The sequence below is a fragment of the Fundulus heteroclitus genome, chromosome 13 (genome assembly GCF_011125445.2).
Source record: "Fundulus heteroclitus isolate FHET01 chromosome 13, MU-UCD_Fhet_4.1, whole genome shotgun sequence".
NCBI lineage: Eukaryota > Metazoa > Chordata > Actinopteri > Cyprinodontiformes > Fundulidae > Fundulus > Fundulus heteroclitus.
The window spans coordinates 12,114,849-12,142,531 of record NC_046373.1 but is presented as its reverse complement, the minus strand read 5'-3'; the positions used below and the strand labels follow the sequence as shown (position 1 = coordinate 12,142,531).

The window sequence follows — 27,683 nt, the reverse complement described above, 5'->3', positions numbered from 1 at the left end:
GAAATGTGTGGTTGTACTTTTCTTTTTAAGGGTACAGATACTTCGGATTATGGAGATCAGAACAGATGACTTTGGAAACAGATCTGGGAAGCCTGATCAATAGTTTTTCCACTTTAATTAACATATGTTCTATATTTCTATGGCAACAATTTTGCTGATATCCTATTTAATAGTACCTTAAACCAAGACCTTCTCTGTAGTCAGATATGCAAGATTAGGTGAATAACCCCCCCATAAAACAACAAATAAAGAGCAAGAACGGACAAAAACAGCTTCTTTTAACATTGGAAAGGTTTAATTTCAGAATCAAAACTTGAATATAAATGTGAGGTATTTCAGAAACTATTTCCACAATAGAGTAAGAAATCCGTCAGTCAGCACAAAACTGAACGAGATTCACTGAAAACCTTTAGAAGAGTAACTTACTGCATTTAGTCAAAGAAGTTATCAAAGAGTCTCAATAATATTCAGTTCAGAAGATAAAAAAAACAGTTTTCTGTACAGATTATAGGCCGGTGTGCCTGAAATACGTAAACAACAAGCAGTAGATCTCTTTCTCAGTTAAAGTTATGAATTGGTGACTTACACTTTTCAAAAATGTATATACATTTACAAAACTGCCTTGGCAAGATACACAGAGACACAGACATCACCCATCAGCGTGGCTATGCCATTACAAATGCTTTTATACCATCATCTCTCTAACCGGGTGACATAAGATAAGAGTTTATCAATAACTTAGTTATGTCGTACATGTGTCGGTGTAGAAAAATCAAAAGGAAATTGGAGCGTAAACCAGCTTGTTATGCTGGACATGCCCTAAAAATAGTAGAGGCATCGTAAGAGAACCAACTCCACTTTAGGAGTTTCCAAGAAGCATTTCCCCTTCGCCTGACGCAGCAGAATGTGCGGGAACCGATTAAAAGCTCAATGCTCCCAGTTACGAATGTCGGGACGTTCAGGAGCCGCCGCCCAATCAGCCCAGCAACGCTGACCCTTGCCACGTCGGTCCGGGAGCTGAAACCAGCGAAGTTCCTCTGGTGCAGGTCGGAACTTTGGTCCCTCTTGTTGTTTAAGATCGCGAGTAGAGACGGAACGTGAGGCGAGGCCCTCAAAGCGAGGAGAGGAAGTCCTTCAAGCCCCCCTTCTTTTTGCCCTGGCTGTCCTCGCGCGTGAGGATCTTGCTGAGACGCTGAACGACCCAGTTTTTGGATTTAGAAGAAGACTTGGAGGAAGAAGAACTTGACCCTGAAATGGTGGAAGTAATGGAAGACCTAGAGGGAGGAGACAGAAGAAAGAGTTCAAATAAAATGAGATGAGATTCATGAAAACAGAACCATAAGTTATAATTTAATGATTAATATCAGCATGATGGGGTGACTTACCTCGGTGTACTCGATGGTGTCTTATCTTTGCCTGAGGTCTTGGGCGTGGTCGTGTTGGACCTGCTGCCGGGCTGGGGGGTCCTGTATTTGCCAGCGCTCCCTGGTGTGCTGTGGGTCTTGGCGAAGCTGGCTATAAAATCTCTGTTCACGCCTTTGTGAATGGATGTCTTGTTGCAAGCGTGGCAGGTGGCCATCTGGGATAGTGAGAGAAACAGGACATATTCATTAATACTTCATGACCCACTCTGACATCACTCTCACACGAAATGAGGTTTTCAGGTGAAGGTGTACACACTCATATTCAGCCACTCATGAATATGATCTGTTTTAATAGGACAGATTTACACAGAGAACAGGAGTCTTAAGGGAAAACGCAGACGTATCCAAGCTTACTTTTTAGGAAACAAACAAGTCAGGGTTTAGTTCACACAGTCCTGGATGAAAAATCAGGACTTAGTAGCTCAGGTTTACGTAAAGTTCAGACCTTTGTCGATTATAAAGTTGTTGTTTTTCTGCATTTGCACTGATATGACCCAGCGGGATCGGTATGAAAAGGTTAGATGGGGCTGTTGCTGTGCAGCTTGACCTTTTCACGTGGCAGATGCCAACTCTGAAAGTTAATTTCCCTTGACCTGTTTCCTTTCTAACTGAACAGCTACATTATACATACACATGGTCAAGCAGAAAGCAGAGAAAAATAAATCGGACATAAACAGAGCTGCAAACGAAACATCTGCGTCTGTAAGAGGGAAAACATGCAGACGCAAGTTAAAGTCAGAAGGCGCAACGCCCTTATTATTAGATCCTCGTGATTCAAGACGGCGGTCCAAGATTCCTGCCCTCCAGTAAACATTAGCAGCTCATTAGGTTAGAGCTGAAATTGGAAAAAGTACAACTGTACCGTTGTTCACAGAGATCAGATCATCATTAATCAAGTAACTATAAGTGGAAAAAATCATAGACTTCCAAAATTGGTAATGAGGTTAAACAGATTTAAAGTGATCAACATTTGGTGAATGTTTTCCAGCCCTTTTTCTATTTAAAGCATCAAATTAAGGCAATAAAACAATTATTAAATCACATAAAAAAAAAGGCAAAACTTCCAAGAGAAAAACGCAAAAAACAGAAATTCTGCAGTTATAACAGCAAAAACAACCATCTTGGAGCGATGCATAGGATTGTATAGAAAAGATCACATATTTGAATGCACGCTATTTAAATTAAGACATTTCTATATTCTTCGTGACCCTAACTGATCCCCGCCCAGTCTGCGTCTCAAGTCAAGTTTGCCAAGTTTCAAAACCGGTTAGAGCAGCATCGGTAATCGAATCAGAGTCAAGCTGCTGACAAACGCCGAGGAGGCGGAAAAAAAACTCACCGAGACGAAAGTAGCCATTTCAGACTCTGACAGGTGGCAGAGGGTGGAGGGCGCGTCGGTGAGGCAGGACACTGCGGTTCAGAACGTCTTTCAAACTGACTGAGCAGAAAGTGTTTACTACACCGGTCTACATGTCCAGCTTTATAAAGAGCCTCACACTGACCCTCCCACTGCTACGCAGGGGCGTGGCTCAAAGGAGGGCTGACCAATGCCCTGCAAAGACGCAGTCCAGATAATCAGGAACATGTGAACCCGATGCAGGGTTTGTATCAATGCTACATGCACCAGAAAATAACTGGATTATTATATCACTTGAAACAAAGCAGAAGGTTAAATAATTATTTCAACTGAACTTATGCAAAACAGCTTCAACCAGGCTTTAAGACTTTTTCTTTAAACTATTCTATTGTATTTTCAACATTTCAACAAAAAACCCAATCACTTAACGATGAGCATCATAATATTGACATTATCAGGTAATTATCCTCTTTAAAAAAAGAGGATAATTAGGGGGGTGGAGTGTAATACTTCTCACCAAACTCAACATCTCTCTTTAATGACGTCTTTAACCACACTATGAAGGGGAAGCTAGTCACAGCAGAAATCCTGATGTTTCTGGTAAAGCTGGAACAGCGGCCTCTTCAACGTGGACGGAAATGGGATTTCAAAGCACTTCAAACTTTTTCAGTGACGCTGTCGTGCAGCTACTCGAGCTGCTAACTGCAGGGTAGGCAGAGCGCTGGCACATAGGCACAGGCCTACTTCAGAGAAAAGTGGAGCCCATATGGAAGAATGTTGCACATGATTGAAGGATCCTGCTGTGAGTGCCGTACAGGAAGACGAAGCTATCATGTTATTAGAACCCTGATATGGAAGGTATGTTTCCCCATTTACCACCATATTATTCCCATTATATCTGATTACACGTCTGTATCCAGAGTTCTGAAGGAGCGATGTAAGTGGAAAATATAAAATAATGCCTAAAACTATACAGACGTTTTGAAATAGGCATGAGAGCCTCACGGTGTGAACCATGGGCAAAACAATCACAGCGCTAAAGTACAATGTGACCGGTACACTTTAATTCAGAAGAAAAAAAGTGCACAAATTATACCTGATGCAGCTCAAATATAGAATTCATATGTAAAATCATAATAAAGCCATTTATAGCATATAAGGTGCCACAAAGAATAGATGTTTTTATGTTCTTGTCTTTGCTTTTTGCGACAATTACATGTTTAGAATTTTTATGTAAGACGAACATAACCTAAGCAAATACAAAAAGCATTTATTTTTAAATGATCAAATGGTCATGAAAAGTAATTGCACCATAATCCCAATTCCTGCCACCCAGAATTTGCAATAACTGGTAATGAGCCTTTTACATCAGTGCAGGAATTACGGTATGCCCCTCTGCTCTTTGCAGAACTGTTTTCATCCAACCATATCTGGGAGGATCTGCACAGCCGGAGTGACCAGACAGCTAAATTTGGCTTCCGTGAAATCAAGGGAAACGTGCACTAGCTTTCTTTAAGCCAGCTGACTGGCAGTGCACATCAACGGATAGGGCAAGGCAACTCATATGTGACTCTGTTTGTCTTGAGATCATAATTTTTTTTACATTGCTGCCAGTAACAGGCTTGTACTTAATTGGTAGCAAACAATTTCAAGTCAGACATTTAAATCTATATGTTCAAGTGCCTATGTTTCCCATAAGTCCGCTCTGTAGGCTCATAGTGGAGAATATACACAGAGAGGTTAGAGATCTACAGAAATGCGCAGTGATGCAGGTAACAACAAATCCCTTATTCCAGCTTTCCCCGTTACCCCCCATCCATCCAAAAATATTGCTCAAGGTTGTTAGGATCCGTTTCACAAAACGCCTTCCGCTGTACTTTCATTATCATTATAAGACTCTTATCAACTTCCTACAACAAAAGGCCACGGTCTTCCCGCAGCTCATTACGGCTTCATCAAATCAGGCCCTAACAGATAACTGCAAGAGGTGGTCAAACAAAGTTCATGTTTACCCATACTCTAGATTCTGGAGGCCTAGTTAACACAAACTGGAACGCATCACGGCTCTAGAGACTAATGTGACAGATGAGATTTTTTCTGGTTTGAACCTGATGACCGGCCATGTTTGCTGGGATTGATGGAGGGGCTTGTACTGGAGGCTGTGTATGAAATACAGACAGGCAGCTGGCTACAGATGTTCGCAGCTGGAATGACCTCATGCTGTTTATCCTCCATTTAGCCCTGACAGCAGCCCTGAGAGGACAAATGAACAGCGGTGTCGGGAAAACCACTTTGAAACAGTAGCTCTTTTGCTTGGTATCGTTCGTTTATGAAATGGATATAAACTGCAAATCAAATCCTCGCCGTCACGTGTGCCTGTTAAATTTATGCTAATCCTTTGACATGTTGGGTATGCAACTTGGAGGGACACACGTGAGTCTCTGCCATGAAGAGATTTAATTTCGTCGTCGCTAGACTGCCTGCAGACAAACAAGCACCGTGGTCAATCAAGCATATGGCGGAGGTGAACTGTTTGGGCTTCGGCACAGAACGGGAACAAGCGCCAATTATACGTACGCCTGGCGGGATATCAAGCACTTTTTTTCATTATTGGTGACGGTAAAAAAAATAAATCAAATAATTGAAGTTGAACATATGGTCAGGTAGATAAAAAAAGGACATAGCATCCTTTTAACCAGCTGCAGTCTATTAGTTTCTCCACCTTGTGTATTCTCAGAGCATTATTTTCAGCCTTGATCCTTTAAAACAAATATAGAAACTTCCTCATCCGACATGCACGCCTGTGCACGTTTTTTTTTTCTTCCCCCTTTTCAACGTAAGCCAACACAGATGGCAGCAGTGACAGAAGCCCTTAACCTTGATCCCAAACAAATATATCATGCCAGTTTAGCTTTGGATTTCATGCATGACTGGTGGAGCCGCCAAGTTCAATGCCGTTGGCAGGTGGCATTATGAAGGCAGGACGACACTAATCTGCCAAGTCGCAGGACGTTTGGACGCTAAAGAACATTGGTTGTCACACATGAACGTGGCTGAGCAGTATTAGAAATGCCCTAAATGTTACAACTCTGAATACTGTTTTAACATGGCTGAAACGATGCACACACTCTCTTTTCATGACCGTGAATATCATCCCAGCCGTACTGATCATGAATAACGTAAATGAAGTCGGTCGTTAACTACAAACTGCAGGATCACAGGCGTCACTGTCCACAGTGCGGCCATTTTAACAACAACATGGTCTGAGAGGATCCTGTTCCAGAACAAAGCACCAGCTCCAAAAGTGACACCTTCAAGCTACCACTGAAAAACGCAGCTGCCCACCTGGACAAGCTTGACTGATGCCTTCTGGAGAAACGTTCACACCGGACAAAGATTGGGGTATTTGGCCATAACAACAGGAGGCATCATAAAAGTCACTGTAAGGCTATCAAGCTTAGGAACATTACACCAACTGTCAAGCATGGCGGTGGCAGCAGCTTGCTGAGGGCTCAAATTGTGTGAAATGAAGGGGAAGGGCTACATCCAGATTATTTTCCTGTAGACAACAGCTAGATGGTTAAAGGTTGGACAGAGTAAGATGTTCTGTGAGGACATTGATTTGAAACTTCGTCCTCTGGATCTTTGCTGCAGGTTTTGTCCCTTGCACTTTCTCTGTTTCCTGAAAATTTGCTTCAAAGCCAGTTCCATGCCAGGAAATCGACAGATTTCTATGAACCCTTCCAGTTCTCATCAGAAAGACGATCTCTGTATATATGTGGACGCACTGTATATACCTCATACACCTCTCTCCTCCTTTTGGCACATTCTTTTAATTATAAGAGCCGATGTGACACGTAAATTTCTCCACTGTGAGATCAATAAAGTCTATCTTGTCTTATCTTATCTTAAATAGCTAACCAGAACTACGCTACAAGCTTGATGATGTGTGGAGATGTTCAACCAAATATTAGTCGAGGTATATTTATATTTACGTCTATATGTATAATATCGACCCTGTACAGACTACAGCAAAAATAAGAGATATAAATTAAAGTTGTGTAGTTAATTCCTGTTTTGTAAATTTAAAGCTGTTTGTTAGATGATTATTCCACCTCGGAAGAAGGAACATTTAAATAAATTCAATTTCAAATGCCAAAGTCAGTACATATAAACCCCTGACTGATATTACAACACTTGTGGTTTCTCTATAAAACAGAAAAACTGAGAGAAAACTTACCAGGTGTATAATTTGTGGCACATTTACATGTGTAGCACAGATTCATGAAACACGGGCAAAGTAATGCATTTAAAAGAAATCCCTTATGAGGTTTAATAAGCTGTATGTCAAACGTTTGGAAGCTAAACCCTATAAAGACACACAAGCCCGGACAGACCCACATAAATCAATTCTGCAGATGGCCTCCTATATTTAGCCTCGGCTCCATAAATACCTCCCCTTCCTGTATTTCTCTCTTGGTGCCAGAGGTTGGCTTGGGTTGATTAGTCTGACCTTAGCATTGTGATATACCCAAAAGGATGAAGATGAGCCGAGCAACAGGGCAGATGATTAATTGAACGCCTGTGCAGATCCTGGGCACAGATAATCACCCTCACAAATGTTTACAAGCGCGATGCGTTGATGGTGATGTAGACAAATATATCCGCCGTGCACGGAAAAGTCGAGGCAGAGCACGTCGATGCAGCACAACGGACCTGAAAGCAGAGGAGCGGTTGGGGGATGGATGTGCGGTCCAGCATGGCTGAGCTATTCTATAACCGCCGTGAGTGGACGTCATTAGACAGAGCTGAGCCGTTTGGAGGCCAACAGCTTGTCAGATGCGGAGAAAACCAAATGTAATCGGCTGCATGGAGCCATTTTAGAAAGAAATGTCATATGCATTTATCTCTTGCTGACAGTCTCTGCAGCGCATAATAAAGGTCACATTTTTTCCTGCATCACTCATTCCGATACAAGTCAAAACACAGTGCAGAGAAGGCCAGAGAAAGGACAGAAAGGCTTCTGCTGAGTTATGCAAAGTCCATGGCCTTGTGGTCCTGTCCAGTCAGCCAGACATGATGCTTAAACTGCTACGATTCCAGCATAGATTACTGGTGAGAATCTGTAACCCGGGCTTTTCTTCTATCTGATGTGTGTGCAAAAGCTCCTTTGTACTGAAGTGAGCAATAATAATAATAATAATAATAATAATAATAATAATAATAATAGTAAAATGCATGCCTTTTGGATAAAGTATAAAAAGAAAGAAAAATATATCACATAACATTTTTAAGCAATCCAAAAAAGGTTAAAACAATAAAACAACTGGACTTCTATTCTGACTTGCTGGATGGGAAGCGAAACTTCTTCAGCTTCACAATAGAAGTCTAGTTGTTTTATTTTTTAACCTTTTTTTGGATTGACCATGGCCTGGATGACTGAAAATCTTCACCAACTTAAGTTTTAAGCCTACTAACTCGGTTTAAACTAAAGTCCGTGTGGTAATGGCAGAATTCTGGCTTTATGAATTTATTTCATCTCTGGCACAGACTTGAATTTTAACTAAAGTCCACAGTTCTCTGCAGGGTTGAGGTTGGTCTTTGGGGGAAGAAAAAGAAAACCCTTCTAGAAGCTTGACGTAAATCAGTTTTGTCCTTTCCAAAACCGTTTTCAATGTGTGCCTGTGATCCTTGTCCTGTTGAAGAACCTGACCGCCTTCTAAGTTTCACTCCTCTTTCAGCTTAAATTGAGATGAAGTTGAAGAATCTCTTTCTTTGTTATTCCATCCACTCTGTGCTCCCTCCCCTCATCATGATGCTCCCACCGTCAAGATTCCTCCTTCCAAACATTGTAATTGTGGTAAAACATTTGTTCTGACTACAAAACTTTCGCCTAAAGATATTTGGCTTGTCCATGTGGACAGGTGTAAATTTCAGACATGCATGGAGGGGCTAGGGGTCCTTGCTTTGGTGGCGCTCCACTGAAAACAGCTGTGGTTCCAGCTGTTTCCAGTTTATGGCAGTTTTGGGGCTTTGTGGTTCCCGAGTTGTTCAAAATGACGCTAATTAGTTTACTTTAGTCTTAATCTGCACAATTTTATTACTGTTCTGTGGTTAATCATTAATGGAAACTTCAGCACCACTTATTGGAAGACTTAGGGAAATGTATGTATATATTTAAGCCTGTATGCATATTTTTGAGTGTGTACATTCGAGAGAAAAAAGCCCACAATGAATACAAACGTATGCACACACATCTTATTTTTTTATGTTTAAGTTGTTTCCTGTATTATCATATGATCCTGGATGAAAAACCAGTTTAAATAAATCATTAAAAGTCCAAAATCCACCAATTGATCAGATCCCGCGTGTTTTCCAAGATCGAATTTGCGTTCCATGCAGAGAAAAAGACAAAATAGCTTGGAGACAGATCTGAATTTAGAAATCAGTGATTATCATTAGAGGTGACGAATGGTGCATGTGTGGCCTTACGTCGGGTATGCAGGGAACGGCATCAATGTGAGGACGTGCTGATAGATTCAGTTACAGCTGAGGAGCACTGGAAATCCTGGAGAGCCAAAACATCCAAAGGCTGCACGCTGGTGGCACATAAACAAGTTCCTACATGACCTACTGCAGCTAAAGCCACAAAAGGATGATAACGGACTTCCAGAACATTATTAGTGATCTTAAGATGAAATAACGTGAATCAGAGAGAGCGACTGAGATGGCATGGCACAAGGCTGTGTTCACTCTCAGCTTTTAGCGTTTAAGTTTGCATGTAGGATGGTGTGCATCCTAATTTTAAAATGTGGATATTAAAAAAATGAATATAGTATCTATAACACTGTGCATGTTTGTATGCTCATATACAAGAATTACAGTTGTCCAAGACCCTCAGTTCATCTGCTGCTTTCACTGTATACCTGTAAGCTAACACGTATAAATAAGTTCAACAAATAACAGCACAGGTTATAGTTGTTCTGTTTCATGAAGTTGCTTTTGTTAGTATGTTGCTGTTGTTGAGACGGTTGGTCAACAATCAGAATGATTTGGTTGACATGAAAAGGTCAGGAAGATGAATTGAGGTGCAACATAAGAGGAGTATCAGACGTTACGGTATCTTTCTGTCTCGTTACGACAAACATGAATGCAGTATACCAACACAAGTTAGCACATAGCTGTGAAGCGGTGGAAGAAAGATGCAGAGATTTCAAAATGTTTCACACCGAAACATCAGGAGGGTGTGGCAGACTTTAGCGATCAGCTCCCCTGTTTCAACATTTCACAGGACCACAGATGGAAGTCTTTCTGGGTACGTCTCTACAAGCTTTGCTCAACCAATTTTTCCTTCATACTTCTTTACAAAACAGCTCAAGTTCAGTAAAACTAGATGGAGAGCATCTATAAAAATAAAGTCTTGCAACATATTCTCAGTTAGATTTAGGTCTAGACTTCCTCCGCTTCATTCTAACACATGAATATGCTTTGATCTTAACCAAAAACTCTGGTTCTCATGGGCCATGAGGTCCGGCAATTTATCCTTTTGATTTAGGTGTGCGGGGCTAGGAACACGTCTAAACGTTACAGGACAGCAGGCCTTGAGTGCTGGGGTTCACACAATGATTTCCATTTACACACAAAACATCAGCTTTGTTCTCATAGGACCAGAGCACATTCTTCCACCTAAGCTCAGACTTTTTAAACAACTGTTTTCTTCTTTTCACTCTTCTATTAAGGGATACACTGTTGAGTTCATGTCTAATGTCATCCTGCAGCTCCTCCGGAGAGGCAATAGTCCTCATTGCAGTTTCTCTGAATAATCCTCTCCTTGGCTGGTCTGTGTCAGTTTGGTAAGGTTTACAGTTCAAATGATGGATTAAACAGAGCTCAGTGAAAATGTTTGAAGTTTATGATGTTATTTATACCTTAACATTTCCTTCAACATCTTGACAACTTAAAAAACCTGACCTGTCTGCTGTGTTCCTTGGTCTTCATGATGGTGTATGTTCACTAATGTTCTTCTAACAAACCTCTGAGGCCTTCACAGAACATCTGTGTTTATACTGGGAATAAAAGAGACAAAAGTGAACTTTATCTAGTAACCAAGTTACCTCTGAAGGTAAGTGGCTGCACCAGGTTTTACTTAAGGTTATCAAAGTAAAGGAGGTTGAATGCTGATGCATGACACGCTTTTCAGAGATTTGCCCTTCCACTTTCTAACAGCGCTAGCTTGTGTTGGTCTATACCAACCATCGCATGCATTTTGAGGACAAAGGTCTTTGAGACAATCACTTGAAGACAAATAGCATGACAGGGGAGAAAAGGGGGGATACTATTGAGGTAAAGTAAAGCGGTAAAGACGAAGCAGAGTAACTCAAACAACTCCTTGGGAAATCCAAGTTTTGTCCATTTATTGAATACCCAAAACAACAGGAGTATATTTAGCGAGGGAAACAACTGAACTGAATATGTCTCCGTTGTGACAAACGACCCTGCCGAGAAGTGTAAATCTACTCTCAAGGAGGAAGGAGGGAAAGATGGACGAGGAGAATATGCCGTTCTTCTTCGCTCCATTTACGGTCTGTGTCCCTCTTGTGGGGCTGCAATCCAGCTTATTTCCATATCTGCTGCGAGATAACCTGTCCAGCATGAATAAACATGTCTGATTTATAATACCTGCAGGCCACAGCTCCACCGGGTTGAGGAAAGCTTGCTGTGCACTGGCAACCACCCCACGGGCAGCACATACTGTATACACACACACACATCCCGCAGGGGAGGCAATACAGTATGGGGAGGTGGGGGGGGCGGATTTACAGCCTTGAGCGTAAATGCTCTAAACATGTCATGTGAATGAGTGTGTATGCATTAGGCACGTGTTTTTCTCACATTTAGGGACAACACTGCAAGCACTTTAAGGAGGATATGTTTTACCTTCAAAATCCAGAGATGCTTTCAGGCGTAAGACATGGCCTGTGAAAACATTTAAAACAATAACAAACACTGTAGAGAACAGTCCATGAGCTAATTTAAGTACTCCACAGCATCCTTCAGTCTAAAACAGGACCCGACAATTGTTGAGATGTGTAGAGAACAAGAACAATGGGTACCAAGATCTGCAAAGACTCACATCTAGTTTAAAATAAAGCTCTGGCAGAGGCTACGCACTCGCTCAGACACAATAACGACTCTTACGGTAACTGAGTGCTGTGATTCGTATCGACTAAAGCAACCTTTTGGATTTGACGGGAAGAAGGTCAGACAAATGTGAGCACAGCTAAAAAGCTCTGAACTGACACACTGGAAGCTGAGTAACAAATGTAAAGGGAGATAAAAGAGACCCCAGCTAAGGAAATAAAATCTATTTTCATTGTTAGTCCTCAAGTTTCATATAAATATAAATATTTATATTGAACAATAAAGAAACTTGGGTCCCTTTGCTGACTATTCCAAGCCGTTAGTGCCTATTAACACATATAAACCCCTGAAGAAAATATTAAGACTGGGGAAGAAACTAAAAGTATTTGTATTTTGTGCTGGACTGGCTCTGGCTCTGGGTCAAGCTTCAACAGGCTAAAAAAAGAATCAGGATCAAGAGGCAGAAGAAGCTGGCAAATCATTGAAAACTGCATTTAAACTCAGGCTGTTCATCAGCTGATCAAACGTTCAAGACTGTAGTCCAAAAAAGTCAAAATCAACATTTCCTGCCAGTTATTCACATTGTCATTACCATCTGATGGCAAAGCCAAAAAGCTTATCTGTGTTTGACCATCACTGTGGAGGTTGGAGGCAGAAAGGCAGTTAGTTGACACCAAAATATGTCCCCTGCACTCAGCTGGAGGACTGAACATGCCTTCTTTGAAGACAAGCGCAGAACCCAAATTAAGGCCTTTGCTGATGCCATCTTATGTTTACTGAATAACCATAAGATGGAATCTGCTAAGGAAGTAATTGAGGAAAACAAAGACATCTTCAAAAGCCCCGTCAAACTTGCCCGTTCAACCTTTGTTTGAGTCCGGACGGGCAAAGAAGAACGTGGAAGAAAATATAATTTACTGACGAGAAAACCAGAAATGTGCACAGTCCAGATGATTTGCACCATTACTGGCATGACGAGGAGAGCCCATCTGAGATGTTTTCTTCAGGGAACAGTGGGGAAGTCTCCACCATGGTCAGCAAGCTTAGCACAATGCAGCCCCAGGTTTTAGAACGGCATGAAAAAAATGACATGGAGCAGACAGCCCAACTAATTAGCTAATATTAGCTTAATATTACTAAGTTAATTCAACATAAAAGTTACGTTTATGTTGGCCTTATGTTAGAAACACAAAGCAAATCAAGCAGCTCTTGCGAGGCAGCACCCACACAGGGATGGATCTTTTTCACACACACACACACACATATGAAACTTTCATTTTAATAAATTACCTAAGATGAATATTTTTTGGAAGCATGCATTATAAGTAAAGGTGAAAATTCTCTGGTATAAAACCAGTCCTTGAAGTTCCTTTGTAACTTTTAATGCTCTATTTTAAAACCATGACTTCAGTCTTCTATGTTTGCAGAACACTAGAGAATATTTTCCTCCTGCCACTTGACTGTTGCCATGCTTCGTTCATCTGCATGGCAGCTAGGAGCTAAAGAAAGAGGACCGGTCCACATTCCTCCTCTTATCTTTACCGCTCCACCAATCACCTTTGCTATTGCCCCAGTCGACTGAGGGCAGGTGGAGGCTAACTCGAGTTGCTGCCTCTAGTCTCCCCAGAAGACGACAGGTCTGTGACCATAAAAAAACTAAAAAAAACTAAACTAAAAAAAAACACACAGAATAAAAATATCTCAGAGGGACATTCTTGGGGTCGATCGGTTTAACAGGAACTCATGTGACCATCCTGCTTAAACCCTGTTCATTGTAATGACAGCTGACACGTGAATAAGAGCAGACCTGCACAGTCACGGCAGAGAGAGGCCCTACGTAAACACAGAGCAGAATTAAACACAGCGTAGTTTAAAAAGGAAAGCTAATCTTAGCTTGAGCTGAACCAAAAATAATCTTATTTATTACTTGTTCTATTGTGATAACAACTGTGCTACTATATCTGAGTCCAATTTAAGCTGCAACTGCATAATTTGGGTGTTTGTTTAGTTCCACCATTTTCCTGGATAGCACAGGAGTGCTTTAAAATAATTGAGATAAATGAGTTTATTATTAACGTTCAGACACGTATTTTTCTAGCTGATAAATCAATTAAAACTGCAGATTACTTTTTTTTAATCTTTCCACTGTACACGCAATACTAATACAAAGTTATGAGACAAATACAACCTTGCAAAGTGCAAGCTTTGCAGTTCCTTTAAGTAAATAATCTTGCTCTAAAAAACGCTAAGCATGTCTGTGTTTTCTGAAAATACTTTCAACGAATTCTAAACATCTAGTTTTAGACATTTAAAACGGCTATGGAAAAACACACTGATCCAAACACTTCTGATTCACTGAACAATAAATGAATAAGTAATAATCTGATTTTTATTTCATAAAATAAAAAAATCTAATTGCATCATCGGTCTATCGCATGAAATCCCAATTAAACACATTCGCTGTCACGCACTTCCTGCTAGCCCATGATCCTGATAGGCTATTAGGCAGATGTCTCCTCTGTGATCAGTGTCAGGGATTTGACAACTTCAGTAAGAGACAATTTATTATAGTAGTATTAATAAAAAAAAAAACACTTAAAGCAATCTACACAGGCAGAAGAAAAGCATACAGCAACTAATGGGCATAAAATTACTGCTACTGCTGCCGGTGTTTCACCTGCTTTTTTCTTTTATATAGTTTTGCTGTACTTCCCATCTCCATCTACCTATTTGTCCTAAAAGAATATCCATATATATAGTGTGAACAGACTTCAGATGGACTTGTGAGGTAGAGATCTGCAAAGCAAATGAAGCAGAATTTATTGAGGCGCCGGTGCTCAAGCAGCATGCGGTGAATGTCAGATGGGCTCTTCAGTGTTTCTCTCCAATTTCAGCTGACAGATAGAAGAGGGGGAGAAAGACCCCGTGGTCACATACTCCATCACCAGGACCCTCTTCTAAATGAGATAACCAGGAGAGTGGGTGGGTGACAGCCGAAATATGCTTCCCATTTTGTCACTAGTTGGTGCCATCCATTAGAAGGACAGGGGGGGAAAAGGAGCCCTGTGACCAGCGTGGAGAGCACTGATTCTCTTACAGGTTAGCCTAATGTATAACTAAAGGTCATAGAGGCGTGCAGAATACATACATTTACAGGAAAATAAATAATAACGCAGGTATGAACCTAAACAAAGACACTACATGGCTGTTTGTGTTGTTCTCATGAAATAATAATTTCGTACTTCAACAGGGACTATTATCCAAGGAGTAAAACAATAAATAAATCCTATTGAGAATTAATATTTAACTCGCAGAGTGTTGCGTGTACTGTACAGCAACAAAACGCAGAGCACGCACACATGCGCATGGGCTGACAGATTTGAATTGTACTGAGACAAGACAAAGCAACGCTCCGAGAAAAACGTAACTTCACCGAGAGATTTTCAAAAGAAGTGTTAGACCTCCAGGCAGATAAACAACACAATATTACCCCTCGCTTTGAACTTCAGCAAGTTGTCTCCCCACGTCTGGATTCCTGCATAGTACCTGCTGTTGCTGCCAGTCAAGCATTTGAACAGGCGAAGCTGAAAAAGTGGCTGTTTGGTATATTTTGTCAAGCATTGCGTCATCATTTTATCCAGAATTTCATGTTAGGCTTGAACGATTATTCAATAACGATATATATCGGTCGATAGACATACAGTATATCGATAATAGAAAAAAAAGGGTCAATAAAAACTTCAATAGAATAACAGTTTTCTTCCTTTTACATTCCAGCCATGTAGATTAATATTACAGAAATTACGTCCTCCCAACCAATCACAAACACAGACCCAGGAACCAAGCCCCGCCCCCTTCAAAGAGTTCAGAGAGCACGCTTTTTTCTTCTTTACAAACTTGCAGTTTTGGTAGAAAGTTGGTTAAATCAAGGGTTGAGGTTTGAATTCAGTGTTTGTGTATTCTGTATCTAAAAATGGGTCGCTAAGCAACAGCATAAAATGGCCAGGGCTGCATTTAAAATATATGTTTTGAATTTTTTGATAATTATCAATATCGGTCAATATGATTTCTATTTTATCGATATGCTTTTTTTTTTCTATATCGTCCAGCCCTATTTCATGGGTTGCTTCATCCAACACAATTAGACTTTTTAAAAGGTAAAACAACTAAAATATGTTAATGACGTATACATTTTTTTATGTATACGTCGGTAGCTCACTCTGGTTGCATACAAAGCTTTTATGAAAGATTATCACGTCCTACTGGTGTATTAGTTGTTATTTTGGTGTTTTATGCTTTGTTTTCTGCTCAATTTGTTAGTAAATAAAGCCTTTCGTGTTTATTTACGATTTTAACGGAAGTACAAACTGCTCATGTGCAGCAGCGGTTAAAACAAGGAAGCGGCTCCGGGATGGTCCAAGATCTGGTGGGGGGAAAAAAACGCAAAAAATATATATGATTCCAAGAGGGAAAAAACTGGAATGTCGCTGGGAATTCAGTATGTTTGGTGTTCAATGAGGCGGACGCTAAACCTGCCGAGGCTCAGATACGACCACAGGGTTGACTGACGTGGGTGAATGTTGTGATATAAGGCTCTTAAAGTTGCTGTAGATCGGTTTATTTAATTAATAACTGTTGATCTTCGATCACACCGAGCTGTGGCTTTACTGCGAGGCATTTTAGAGGGCATTTCTATCCACAAAAAGGACCATTAAAAGATTGTCAGGATGGATAACCTTATTTTATCATGATCAAACAGTTTCTGGTCTTTTTCTAACGTATATAACATGTCTATAAACCTCTAATTGCAGCAGCATCATAGCAATTTCGATATAATACAATGTGCATTTGAGCAGTGAAAATACACAAGGACCAAACAGCAAGGAGCAAATACTGCACTACAAGGGACTGAATATGCAAATTATTCTCACTCTAATTATCAACAACCTTCCACATTGATCGAAACAAACAAGGTTATCTTGATGCTTTTTGTTTAACTTCTCCTACGGGAAACTATAATCATTCAATTATTCTGCTTTTACCTGAACTGAACCTTGAGATACTTTTTGTTAACTGTGAACTTTGCTGACTTTAGGAGCTTATAACTATTCAGCCAAAAATGCTGATTTATTTCTGCTGTGCGAGTTTATGTAGCTTCCCATTTTTGCTTTGCCTTAAAATTTCAAGGTTGGACTGTAAATCCTGAACACGGAGCACTGCTATCTTTACTCACCAGCACCGAAGGAGACTTTTGGAAGCGGAGCAGCAGCTTTCTTTGTACCAGGCTCAGCCGTTTCCCTCTGGCCTTCCTGAGCAGGACTCGCTGCACCCCTGCCGACGGACGGCGCTTTGGCCGCAGCCGCACCCGGTGATTGTCGGGCTTCAGCCACTGGTAACAGTACTGACACACTGAGGCGCTCAACAATCTGGAGAGAGGGTCCTGGCTTTTTTTCTGTACTCCTAAAATGTCGAGATAATCAGTCCAATGTAGTGAAAGTTACAAAATGACAACAACTTTTATTTTCATTTGTAGAGAATAAAGACTCAAATTGGGGACCAATGATGTAGCAATTAGAAGGTTACTTAAAGTTGACCTATTATACTTCCTTTTAAACATCTAGAATAGATCTATGGGCTATACAAAACATATTTGTTACAGTTTTTTTGCACAAAGTCATTTTCATATAATGAGATCCACCCCCTCCCCAGTTACACCCATCTTGAGCTGCTTTCAGAATGGGTTGTTTTTAGGACTGTGCTATAAGCCGTAGTTGGCCGCGCCCTCTAACTCACATCTTTACGCATGAAAATGGCTGCAAGCATATGCACAATGGTACAACAGTATATCTTTGAACCCGAGTCAGACCCAGAAGCTGAAGAAGTGGCGCCTCCTGCACAACCACCAAAGATGCGGCAACAGTTTCTGAATGGTAAGTAACTAGCCTATTCCTAGGGCTACATTAGAGACATCCAGGGCTACGATGAAAGCCATGTTTCTGCAGTGTTAAACTACCCTGTTTTATCTTCTCAACTGCCTAGAAACATCTATCTGTGAGGGTTGGTTTGTGTAAGAGACTTTTAGGAGGCATTTTGTTTGTTTTAGATCGGAAGAATTTAAGAACAAATAAGATTCTAGTTGCGCTAACATCCCTATGGGGTTTTCAGTGCAAATTAGCATCATGCTAACTGTTAGTTGTCTGTGTCTTTTCAGCTGTAGTTAAGTGGTAAGGTAATTATGTACTCCATTTCTGACATGTATTAGTGTCAATGTTAGGTTGTGTATGTGATTTATTCCAATTCTAACTATAACTTCAATATAAGATGTGATATAAAAGTCATACGTTAAATTTTTGTATGTTACAGTTTTACTTCAATTGGGTCGCAAGGTGAAGGGGCAGTGTCCGCCGATGGTGACATGATAATTGGAAGTTTTTTTGAAAATGGCTAATATTCCAGACACCAACAAAACATTTACTCATTGCCAAAAATAAAAGCTAAACATTTTATAGCACTTGGACTGTTTCTAGAAGCAATAGAGACCCAAATGGAAGCACAAATATATGCAAAAAGTAACTTTTTTCAAAATGGGTCAACTTTAATTATATTTAGCTATGTTTTCAAATTGTATTAGTCTCATCTATCCAACTAAAAGAGGATCTCCAAAGTAGACTGAGAATAAATGTTTGGAGTATGACCAGTCGATTATAGACTTAACTTTATAAACATGATTCTCTTTCTCTGAAATGCAAACTCAACATTTCTGTTAAATAATTTGGGGTTCTAAATACCTGGATTTTTTTGAAAATCAGAGGTGAATCTGTAAGCAAGAGGGTGTAATGTTGATAAAACCGGAGTTTATTAGCGCAAAAAAGCAAAAGAACGCAAACATTGGTTGGACTTTAGGATATAAAATAGTGAATAATGGAGGCGTAATGTCTTCTGAGGTAAGAAAATTATAACTATTGAAGTTAGCCTGTGTTCTCTCGCTAATGCATCGATTACAGCAGAGACTCAACAAAGCAGCCAGGTGAATGGGAGAGAGCATGCATGCTTGCACACCCAGAGAATTCGGCCCTTTTCTCTCTCTCATGAACGGACTAATTCAGCCTATAGAGGTAACTGCGGTAAATAGAGCATAACCCATTTTACTCATCGGGCAATTGTAAGGGCACGTATGGCAAAGAAAATGAATAATATCCAACTTCAAAACTTGTGCAATGCACCTTTAAACTAGTGTCACGATGAAGACCTCTGAGTAAAGTGCATGCAAATGTGTGCAAAAACGTCTGATTTTTGAGCGCCTCCAACACATCTGTACAGAGTTTTATTCCAAAAATCCATAATCTAAATGTCTTTAACAGATAGATTTTAAAGGTCTAATTAGTGGCTGTTGCACCAAGACTGTGACTTGTTTCACCGACGCCCCTTCTATTTGTAGAGTGAAACCTTAGTAGTCTTTGTTAAATAGCATCACTGTCCCTGCCCTGATGTGGTTTGTGTTGGCATGGGTCTGAGATTGCATGTGCGAGGGCGTGTTTGATCCCGAACCCGCAGTCTGCCGCAGACAGCTGGACAGCGGAGCATGTGTGGCGGAGGATTTAATGAGTTTCATCAACCTTGACAGGCTGGTGACAAGGTCCTACTCGCTACTTCACTTAGTGCCTTAGTGCTTTTACACTATAGGCCACAGCTGATGAAAACATGCAACAGATTGGGGATGCAAAGGATTCAGCTCACCTTTAATCTTGAAGGGCAGCTGTCTATGAAAGAGGAAGAAGAGATCAAATTAGATATAAATACAACTATAAAAAAAAAAAAAAAACTTAACTAAAAAAAAAAAGGCTTTCCTAAGCATTTTATTGTGGGTTGGGCTATTTTCTCATGTGCATAACAGGCAGACATGTATTTTGCTTAATATGAAAGCATTTCTGGAAACAACCTTTAGAAGACGGGACAATTAATTTAGAAAAACCCTTTCAAATAACACATCGACTTCTCTTTTGTATTGTGCGTGGTGGAAAAACTCCAACCGGAAACCCAGCGGGGGTCTCTCCAGAACGATATAGGGCAAGTTCACCTTCCCACAGGGCTTCCTCTACTTTTAGAGCACTCTCAATGAGATAGTTGTGCAAACATTTTAACTAAGCCACAGCTAACCCCTGCTAAAATTAGCTCCGGGCCTAAATCAATGACTGGGTTCAGCTGGTATCTGGCTGCACGTGAAGCCGGGGCGGGCTGTCATGGGCTGGCTGCTCATGGAAAAGAGGAGGAGGGGATACAGGGTTGGGTTTTTAATCTGAAGCTGGCCCGCAGCGGGCTCCTGCTGCTCGCCGCACATTCCCTGATGCTTCACACGCGCATTAACTGTGTCTGGAACTTTATTCACATTTTGTCATGCTACATAAACAAACTTCCATGTATTTTAATTGGACTTTAACTTCTGTACCCTAGAATGAAAATTCGAGGACAGCTCCCTTCAAACCTACAGAGATATGATTGTCTAAACTGACAGACCTGGGCAAGGAGAACAATAATCAGTAAATATTAATAAGAATAATTCAATGCTGAGGTGGGAGACTGTGTTGATAAATCACTTCAAAAATCTTGTCTTTATGGAAGAGTGGAGAGAAGAAAGTCATTGGTGAAGTAGCAACATTCCTAGTTTGCCATGTGACATTTAGGGGACACAGCAAAGATATTAGATAGGGTGCTCAAAACAGTTTAAGTCCAAATTTTAACACTATGGATCATTTGCAGAAGGTTCTAGTCTGTGCGGCAGAAGACTCACCCTGAACTAGAGCCGGACGATAAGTCAGTAACAATGTATATGAGGAGTGGTGGCCTAGTGGTTAGAGCATTGAACTTGGGTCCCAGAGGTTCTAAGTTCAACTCCCACAGACCGCCATTCTGGGTCCCTGAGCAAGACCCTTAACCCCCAATTGCTCCCCAGGCGCCGCACAGTGGCAGCCCACTGCTCCCCAAGGGGATGGGTTAAAATGCAGAAGTGAATTTCTCCATTGTGAGATCAATAAAGTTAAATTATTAATTATTATTATTATTAGTAGTAGTATTATCATATCGTTCAATAGACATGTTATCTAATGAGAAAAAAAGGGTCAATAAACATTTCAACAGAAAAACAGTTGTCCTTCCTTTTGCATTCCAACCTATCATGTAGGTTAATACTAGTCTTTACATCCTCCCAACCAATCACAAACCAGGAACTCAGAGTCACCGAGCCCCGCCCCTGTTAAAGTTTAGTAAGCACGTGTTCTTTTGTACAAATTTGTAGCTTTGGTGAAAAGTTGGTTGAATAAAGGGTTGCGTTTGGATTCAGTGTTTATGTGTTCTGTATCTGAAAACAGGTCATTAAGCAACAGCATGAAACGGCCAGGGCTGCACTTAAATCTATGTTTTGACTTTTTTGATAAGATTGATCAATATGATTTCTATCTTATCGTTATGCTTTTTTACCTCTATCATCCAACCTGACCCTGAACACACTTTTGTGAGGCACTGTGTCTGTAATATAGATAGATGGGGGTCTAATGGAGCCGAATGCTTTACAGGACTTAAGAGTCCCATCACTACTGTTAGTGACGAGGGACTGGAGAAACATTTTCAGATTATATCAAAGCCCTTTCAGAAGAAACTGTAAGTAAACACACACTGTGGGTTGCTGCAGAGGACTGGTAATGTCTCAGAGACATGAATAGTTTGAGAAAAACAATTAATTGTTCAACAATCCTTAGTTTAACGGTTTTAGAAATGAGGCAAGATTGTATTTGACTTCCTTAATATCCAGATGCAGACCAGTGTTCAAATAACTGCCTTAGCCTTAATGTAACCACAGGGACAGCGACCACACCATCTGATTGCAGGAACAACATTTAGAAATTTTCTGGCAAACAATGAAAGCAAAAACCCCGGCTCTTTTGGGAATTCAGATTTCTTCCCCCGTTTCTCAGCTGAGCTGGCTCCCAGAAACTGTAGACCACAAAGACATACCCCAGCGCTCAAGACTCATTAACATACTTCTCATGCATCTCCTTTTAAGTGCATGCCTCGCTGCGGCGATAGGGACTGAAGATATGTGCCGTAAACATGGATCGCGGTCAGCTGGGAGATGCGATCTGTGAAGTACCGTGTTGTTTATGAGTTGGCCATAACGTTGAAATTTATGCGGGGACGGATGTTTTCCCTTATTACAGAGAGCGGAGAAATAACACGGCTAACAAACAACTCCTGGAACTATAAGGAGGAATAAAGACTCACACTTAAAAAAAAAAAAAGCTGAAACTGATGATAAATCGAAGCAAAAGCAGTGATGGATAATGCCCTTGATTTGGCTATTTTGATTATACATCCCCCTGCATGACAGATTAATAACCAGACAACATCTGGGGCGGATTTTAAATTATTATACGCTCTGCTGGCTCCTTCTGAGAAGGAGAGCCAAACTGGGGAACAAGGGGCACAGCTACACATTCATCTCCAGAGACAAAAACGATACACAATGCTGGGTTCTCAAGAAATAGACTTTAAGCGACTTGTCTTTACAGACAGAGTACCTCTTTCACAAATCAGAAGCTGGTTTGAATACAACCTGGGGTCATATAGTTATATATTTCAAATATAATAACAGTTTTCACAGACTGAAGCATGGCTGTGACTGTGGCCGAGCTCTTCAAGGAGGAAGTTGAAAAGAGAGAGCACTGAACTCCTTCAAAGGAACACCACTGAGCCACTAGTTTAAGTATATGGACTTTTTGGTGAACATGGAACGTTGAGGTTTACGGCAAACCAGCCCACACAGATCTTCTGTCGGACCCGCATCACCCGCTAGAACCAGAACTCCTGTCATCAGAATGCTACACGATCGAGCTGGGGGGGCGGGGTGGGGAGAGCAGAACCACATCAAAAAAATACCCACAAACCTGTGGCTATCCCAACTGGGCTTTTGTCAAGGCAGCGACGAAACCCAGAATACAGACAACTGAAAAGAACAAAGAACATAAATGAAAAGAAAAAAAAACTAAAAAAAAAAAAAAAAAAACTGTCAGCACCGATGTTGCAGGAACATCCCAGAATTTGTCCAAACACAACATCCCAGTAGGGCTAAACGATTTTGGAAAATAATCTAATTGCGATTATTTTTTCTTAATGTTGCGATTTAATGCGATTTTTTCCCCCCCAGTTTAATTTATCATGTCTTTTTAAATATATACAAACAACAAATAATTTTGTTTCCTCACTGTGCAGATTAGTTGCTAAAAGACCCGCAGCATCTAAACTCAGAGCAGAAATGATTGTGTTCTGCCTACAATATATTTCAACCAAAATTGCAATTTTGACTTTCTCTGCGTTAACCACAAGCAACAAAAATGGCGTCTAAATAAAGACGTTTGTAAACAAGGACTATTTAAAACAAGAACTTTAATGTTTCTATTAATCAGAATATTATTCAAGAGAACAGCTTTTAATTGATTTGGACATCAATCCTTGTTGAACATAAAGTGCAACCAACAAACAAGTCTATGTATTAAACTGATTGACCAGAACTTAATGCTATGTATGATTATATAAACTCTAAAACAAGTAATAAAATTAGATTATCTCACTGCTGCAACTATCTTCCCTTCCATGTGGAGGCAAACCCACTTTAAACATTTTACCAACACCTAATGGACGTGTCTAATTCCCTAATTGTTACATAGCCAAAAATTGCAGACCTCTGCGATTTGGAAATTGCGTTTTTTTAAACGCAATTTAAATGCGATTAATTGTTCAGCCCTACATCCCAGTGGAATTGAGTCCTTTGTAATTGCTTCTATACGGACAAATCTTTTCTAAAGCATATTAAAACAAACTTACAAGTGTAATCAAAGCATAACAACGGCCAACGCATTCTGTCGTCACTAGACCGACAGCAGGTTAGGACAGCAGCGGTGGGCATAAACACCCACCACCCAAACGGTAAAGACCCCCATAGCAAGTGGCAGGATGGTGGAAACACAAAGCATTACTGACGATCATTAAATGGATGCCAAAAGAAATAACCTGCAGAAATTTCCTCATGTCTAGAAAGTCTCTAGACGTATCAGACTAATCTACCTATTATTCAGTCTTTCATATTCCACCCTGGCTGAAGCTCCTTTAATTAGCTCATCAAGTCAAGTGTAAAATTTTGGCTGTGGCTGATGCTTATGTCTTGCCTGCCAGGCACTTTGGCATCAAAATGGGTTTTCATAGAAATCTGGAGATGTGTTTCTAAATTATGCCTGCTGGACATGTGGTTGCTGTTAAAAACTGTCAAAATGTCCAATAACACAGCAGGTTATTATAGCCTGGGAATATGAGGAACTGATCAGTGTAATAACATGACAGACGATGCGAGCGCACACACACATCCGTGTTTAATGTGCATAGTGAGGACCGTGCCTTGTCTTCCATAGACTTCCATTCATCTTCAAGCCTTTCTATGGCCTAACCCTGACCCTAACCTTTGCAGGTTTGCACCTGACCCTAACCTAATTCCCACTATAGTGCTAAACCTAAACCCTAGCCCAGAATAAAAGTGAGGACCGACAAAAGGTCCTCACTTACATCAAAGTCCTCACTTTACTTGTAAAATTAACAAAGCGTGTCCTCGGTCAACTGCAAGTACAAGACCACACACACACACACACGCTTGAGGACTTTGCCTTGATCTCCATTGACTTCCACTCATTTGCAACCATTTCTACCCTAACCCTAATCCTTTACCAGTATACAACTAACCGTCGAAATATTTTCAGAAAGACTGAGCTCGGGTGCGGTTGCCTCTCATTTAAGTCTGTGTACTGCTATACCTAATCCCACCTTAAACCCAATCCACACCTTAGTCCTAAACATTAGGACATTGAAAATGTCCTCACTTTGGTGGTAAAATATATTAAATATGTTCTCACCGAGCTGCTAGTAGAAGTACACACACATTTTATGTCTTTCTATCTTTACAAGGACTTCCATTCATTTTTATTACCAAACCCTGACTCTAAACCTGAACTCAGTTCACATCTTAGTCCTAAACCCAACACAGAAACAGCACTTTTTCTAATAAAGTCCTGGCTTTGGGCCCCATAACGAGCAGTTGGCCTTCACAACATAGTGCATGTTGGGAAACGGGGGCCTTACACTACAACATATGCTAGAACACATACACACAGGATTGACAGTAAAACCTATGTGTCTGTTTCCGTTCATGGTTTTGCCAAAAGACTTCCTGGGTAAGGTAATAGTGAAAACAAGCTGCAGAATACAGATATGGCTGCAACCAGGAGGACCTCTAGGACTTATTTACACGTTTACCCACCTTTAGACACTTCATATGGATCCATGTCACTATAAAGAGCATTGTGTGTGTTTGTGGGGGGGAGGCAAAATCTTTAGAGAGGTTTAAAGGACTTCAGCAAAGATTTGTTTCATCACGATGAAAGATATAATTTATTTGTTGATAAAATGATGTTGAACAAGAGGTTTAGGGTTATACGCACCACACAGTAATATGCAAAGTTACTTGAATAAGTGCAACAAAAAATCAAGTGCAATCAATGGCCTTCAGAAGCCCAACTCATTTGATCTCAGCATAAAAACAGCTTTTCTTGAAAGGGATGAATATTCTGTTCCAACGAAATCATCATTTTGGCCTACACATGCAAAATCATGTGTGTCGAGGAAAAAACAACCAGATACATCTTCCTGAACACACCATCTCCACAGTGAAACATTTAGAGAACATCTAGCTGTGGATATGTTTCTTTTTCAGCATGGACAGGAAATCTGGTCAGAGCTGATGGAAAGATGGATGGGGCAAGGCGAGGAAATCCTGTTAGAGGCTGCAGAATCTGGAGCAGAAGTTTACCTTCCAGCAAAACCCTAAACGTGCAGTCAAAAGCTACAGTAGAAAGATTTAAATCAACTCACGTTCCTGAGTCTGAATGGCCCAGTCAAAATCCAAGACCAATTTCACAATTGAGAATCTTTGTGCAAGAATTGATTTCTGATCTACAATCTGATTGAGCTTTTCTAGAAATAAGGACGAGGCAACATCTCCTTCTCTAGATGCGTAGATGAGTAGCAAAACACTCCACACCATAGGGTTTTTTCCTCAAAACGTCAACTAAAGGGAGCTGAAAACTGCATGTCTCAATTTCAGATTTTCATGGGTTAAAAATGATTAAAAACCATAATTTCCTTCCACTTGACAGGAAGTATTTTGTGTTGGTCTACATAGAATCCCTGCTTAGTACCCTTAAAGTTGAGAATCTCACATGACAAAATGTGAAAAAGTTCAAGAGGTATGAAGACTTTTGCAAAGCTCTGCAGCTGAAGGCTTTTGCAGTAAAACTCCAAATTTGCTGCCACAATGACTGGGCAACCACTCGTGCCACAGCAAAGCCAGAGAAGATAATAATAATCATTTTTATTTATCATTGCATTCTATTTGCAAAGTTTTTGCATTCAACCCATCCCTTAGGGAACAGTGAGCTGCAGCTGTGCAGCATCTGTGGAGAATTTCAGGGCTAAGGGCCTTGCTCAGGGACCCATGGCGGCTGTCTGTGGGATTGAAACCGGCAAACTGGAGCCCTTTCCAAGATGCAAGCACAACAAATGCTATTTAGTTTTTATAAAATTGTATTCTTAAAAAGCTTTTTCCAATATCTGAAAAACCCTTTCTACCTTAGGTCAAATGTTGGATTTTGGATGTACCAATAAAAACACTATGTGCCTGGGTCAAAAACTTTGCAGCTATATAAGTTAATCATTCTTCTAAGAAAACCAGAAATCAGTATCAGTCAGGGAAATTCTGAACGGTGCATTGTTTACTATGGTTGTATATATGTTTACATTACTGCTGGAATAGTACAAATAATTATTGCTTTTCTCTTTTACATAAAAGCTTTAAGATCATGTTAAGATGTCTCTCTTTTTATTTTGTCTCAATACTGTGAAATCGTGGTATATTTGAGTCAAAGCTATTATAGCATGATAATCTCACACTGGATTCACAATAACAGCACATGCAGAGCCACGGGACTCATTTTATTAGCGGACTGGATTATGTCCAGTCCGCTAATAAAATGTGAACACCAGCTGACAGCTAGACTTTTCAGGGCCTCCATTTAGCCAGAACCTGGTGAATCAAAAAACAGTGATCTTAATAAAACAAAATGCTTTACAGCAGATAAAAAAATTATGTGGCTCAGTGGGGAGTTTGTCTGTTTAAAAACACAGCTTGCAATGCAGTTACCGGTTTTAAACCAATAAACATAAACAGACCTCTGTTACTGATGGAGGTCTTCCACCTAGCGGCCACAATGGGTCATTACCACAATACGGCACACCGCGACGGCTTTGTGGCAATTCTACGCTTAAAAGTTCAAAAAGCAGGTCTTACAGGAGGAACCGTGACAGCTCCGGGCATTTCTCCTCGTACAGCAGAGACGCGTCCAGCAGAAACCGTGCAGATATGTCCTCATCAGGTTTCATTTTTCTTTTCTTAAAAAAAGGCTCCTCGTGTTACAGCTGAAGAGGTGAAACAGAGGAAATTACGTCAACCGAAACAAACCAAACTCTTTAAAAAGCCTGGCGCTAGAAATCGAGACTTTAAAGAAGCAATAATAAACTCTGTAGCCACTGTTATCCCAAGACATGTGAGGGAAATGTGTTAAAGTGCTCGTTAAGGCATTACCCAGATGAACGTAAAGTCGCGAGGCTCT

At 40.5% G+C, this 27,683-nt stretch overlaps 1 protein-coding gene across 2 annotated transcripts; it reads right to left on the bottom strand.

The window, feature by feature from the left end:
* Positions 1–273: 273 nt before the first annotated feature.
* Positions 274–27,683, bottom strand: c13h18orf21 (chromosome 13 C18orf21 homolog). 2 transcript variants are annotated; one of them, XM_021324706.2, is made up of 6 exons: positions 27,656–27,683; positions 27,362–27,489; positions 19,660–19,682; positions 17,156–17,382; positions 1,386–1,579; positions 274–1,274 (listed from the first exon to the last, which is right to left on the bottom strand). In XM_021324706.2, the coding sequence occupies exons 2-6, from the start codon at positions 27,451–27,453 to the stop codon at positions 1,112–1,114; spliced, it is 699 nt and encodes a 232-aa protein (XP_021180381.2). In that variant the 5' UTR covers positions 27,454–27,489; positions 27,656–27,683; the 3' UTR covers positions 274–1,111. The 2 variants fall into 2 exon arrangements, with proteins under 2 accessions (XP_021180381.2, XP_012734372.2); XM_012878918.3 differs by lacking the exon at positions 27,656–27,683 and having other exon boundaries at positions 27,362–27,636.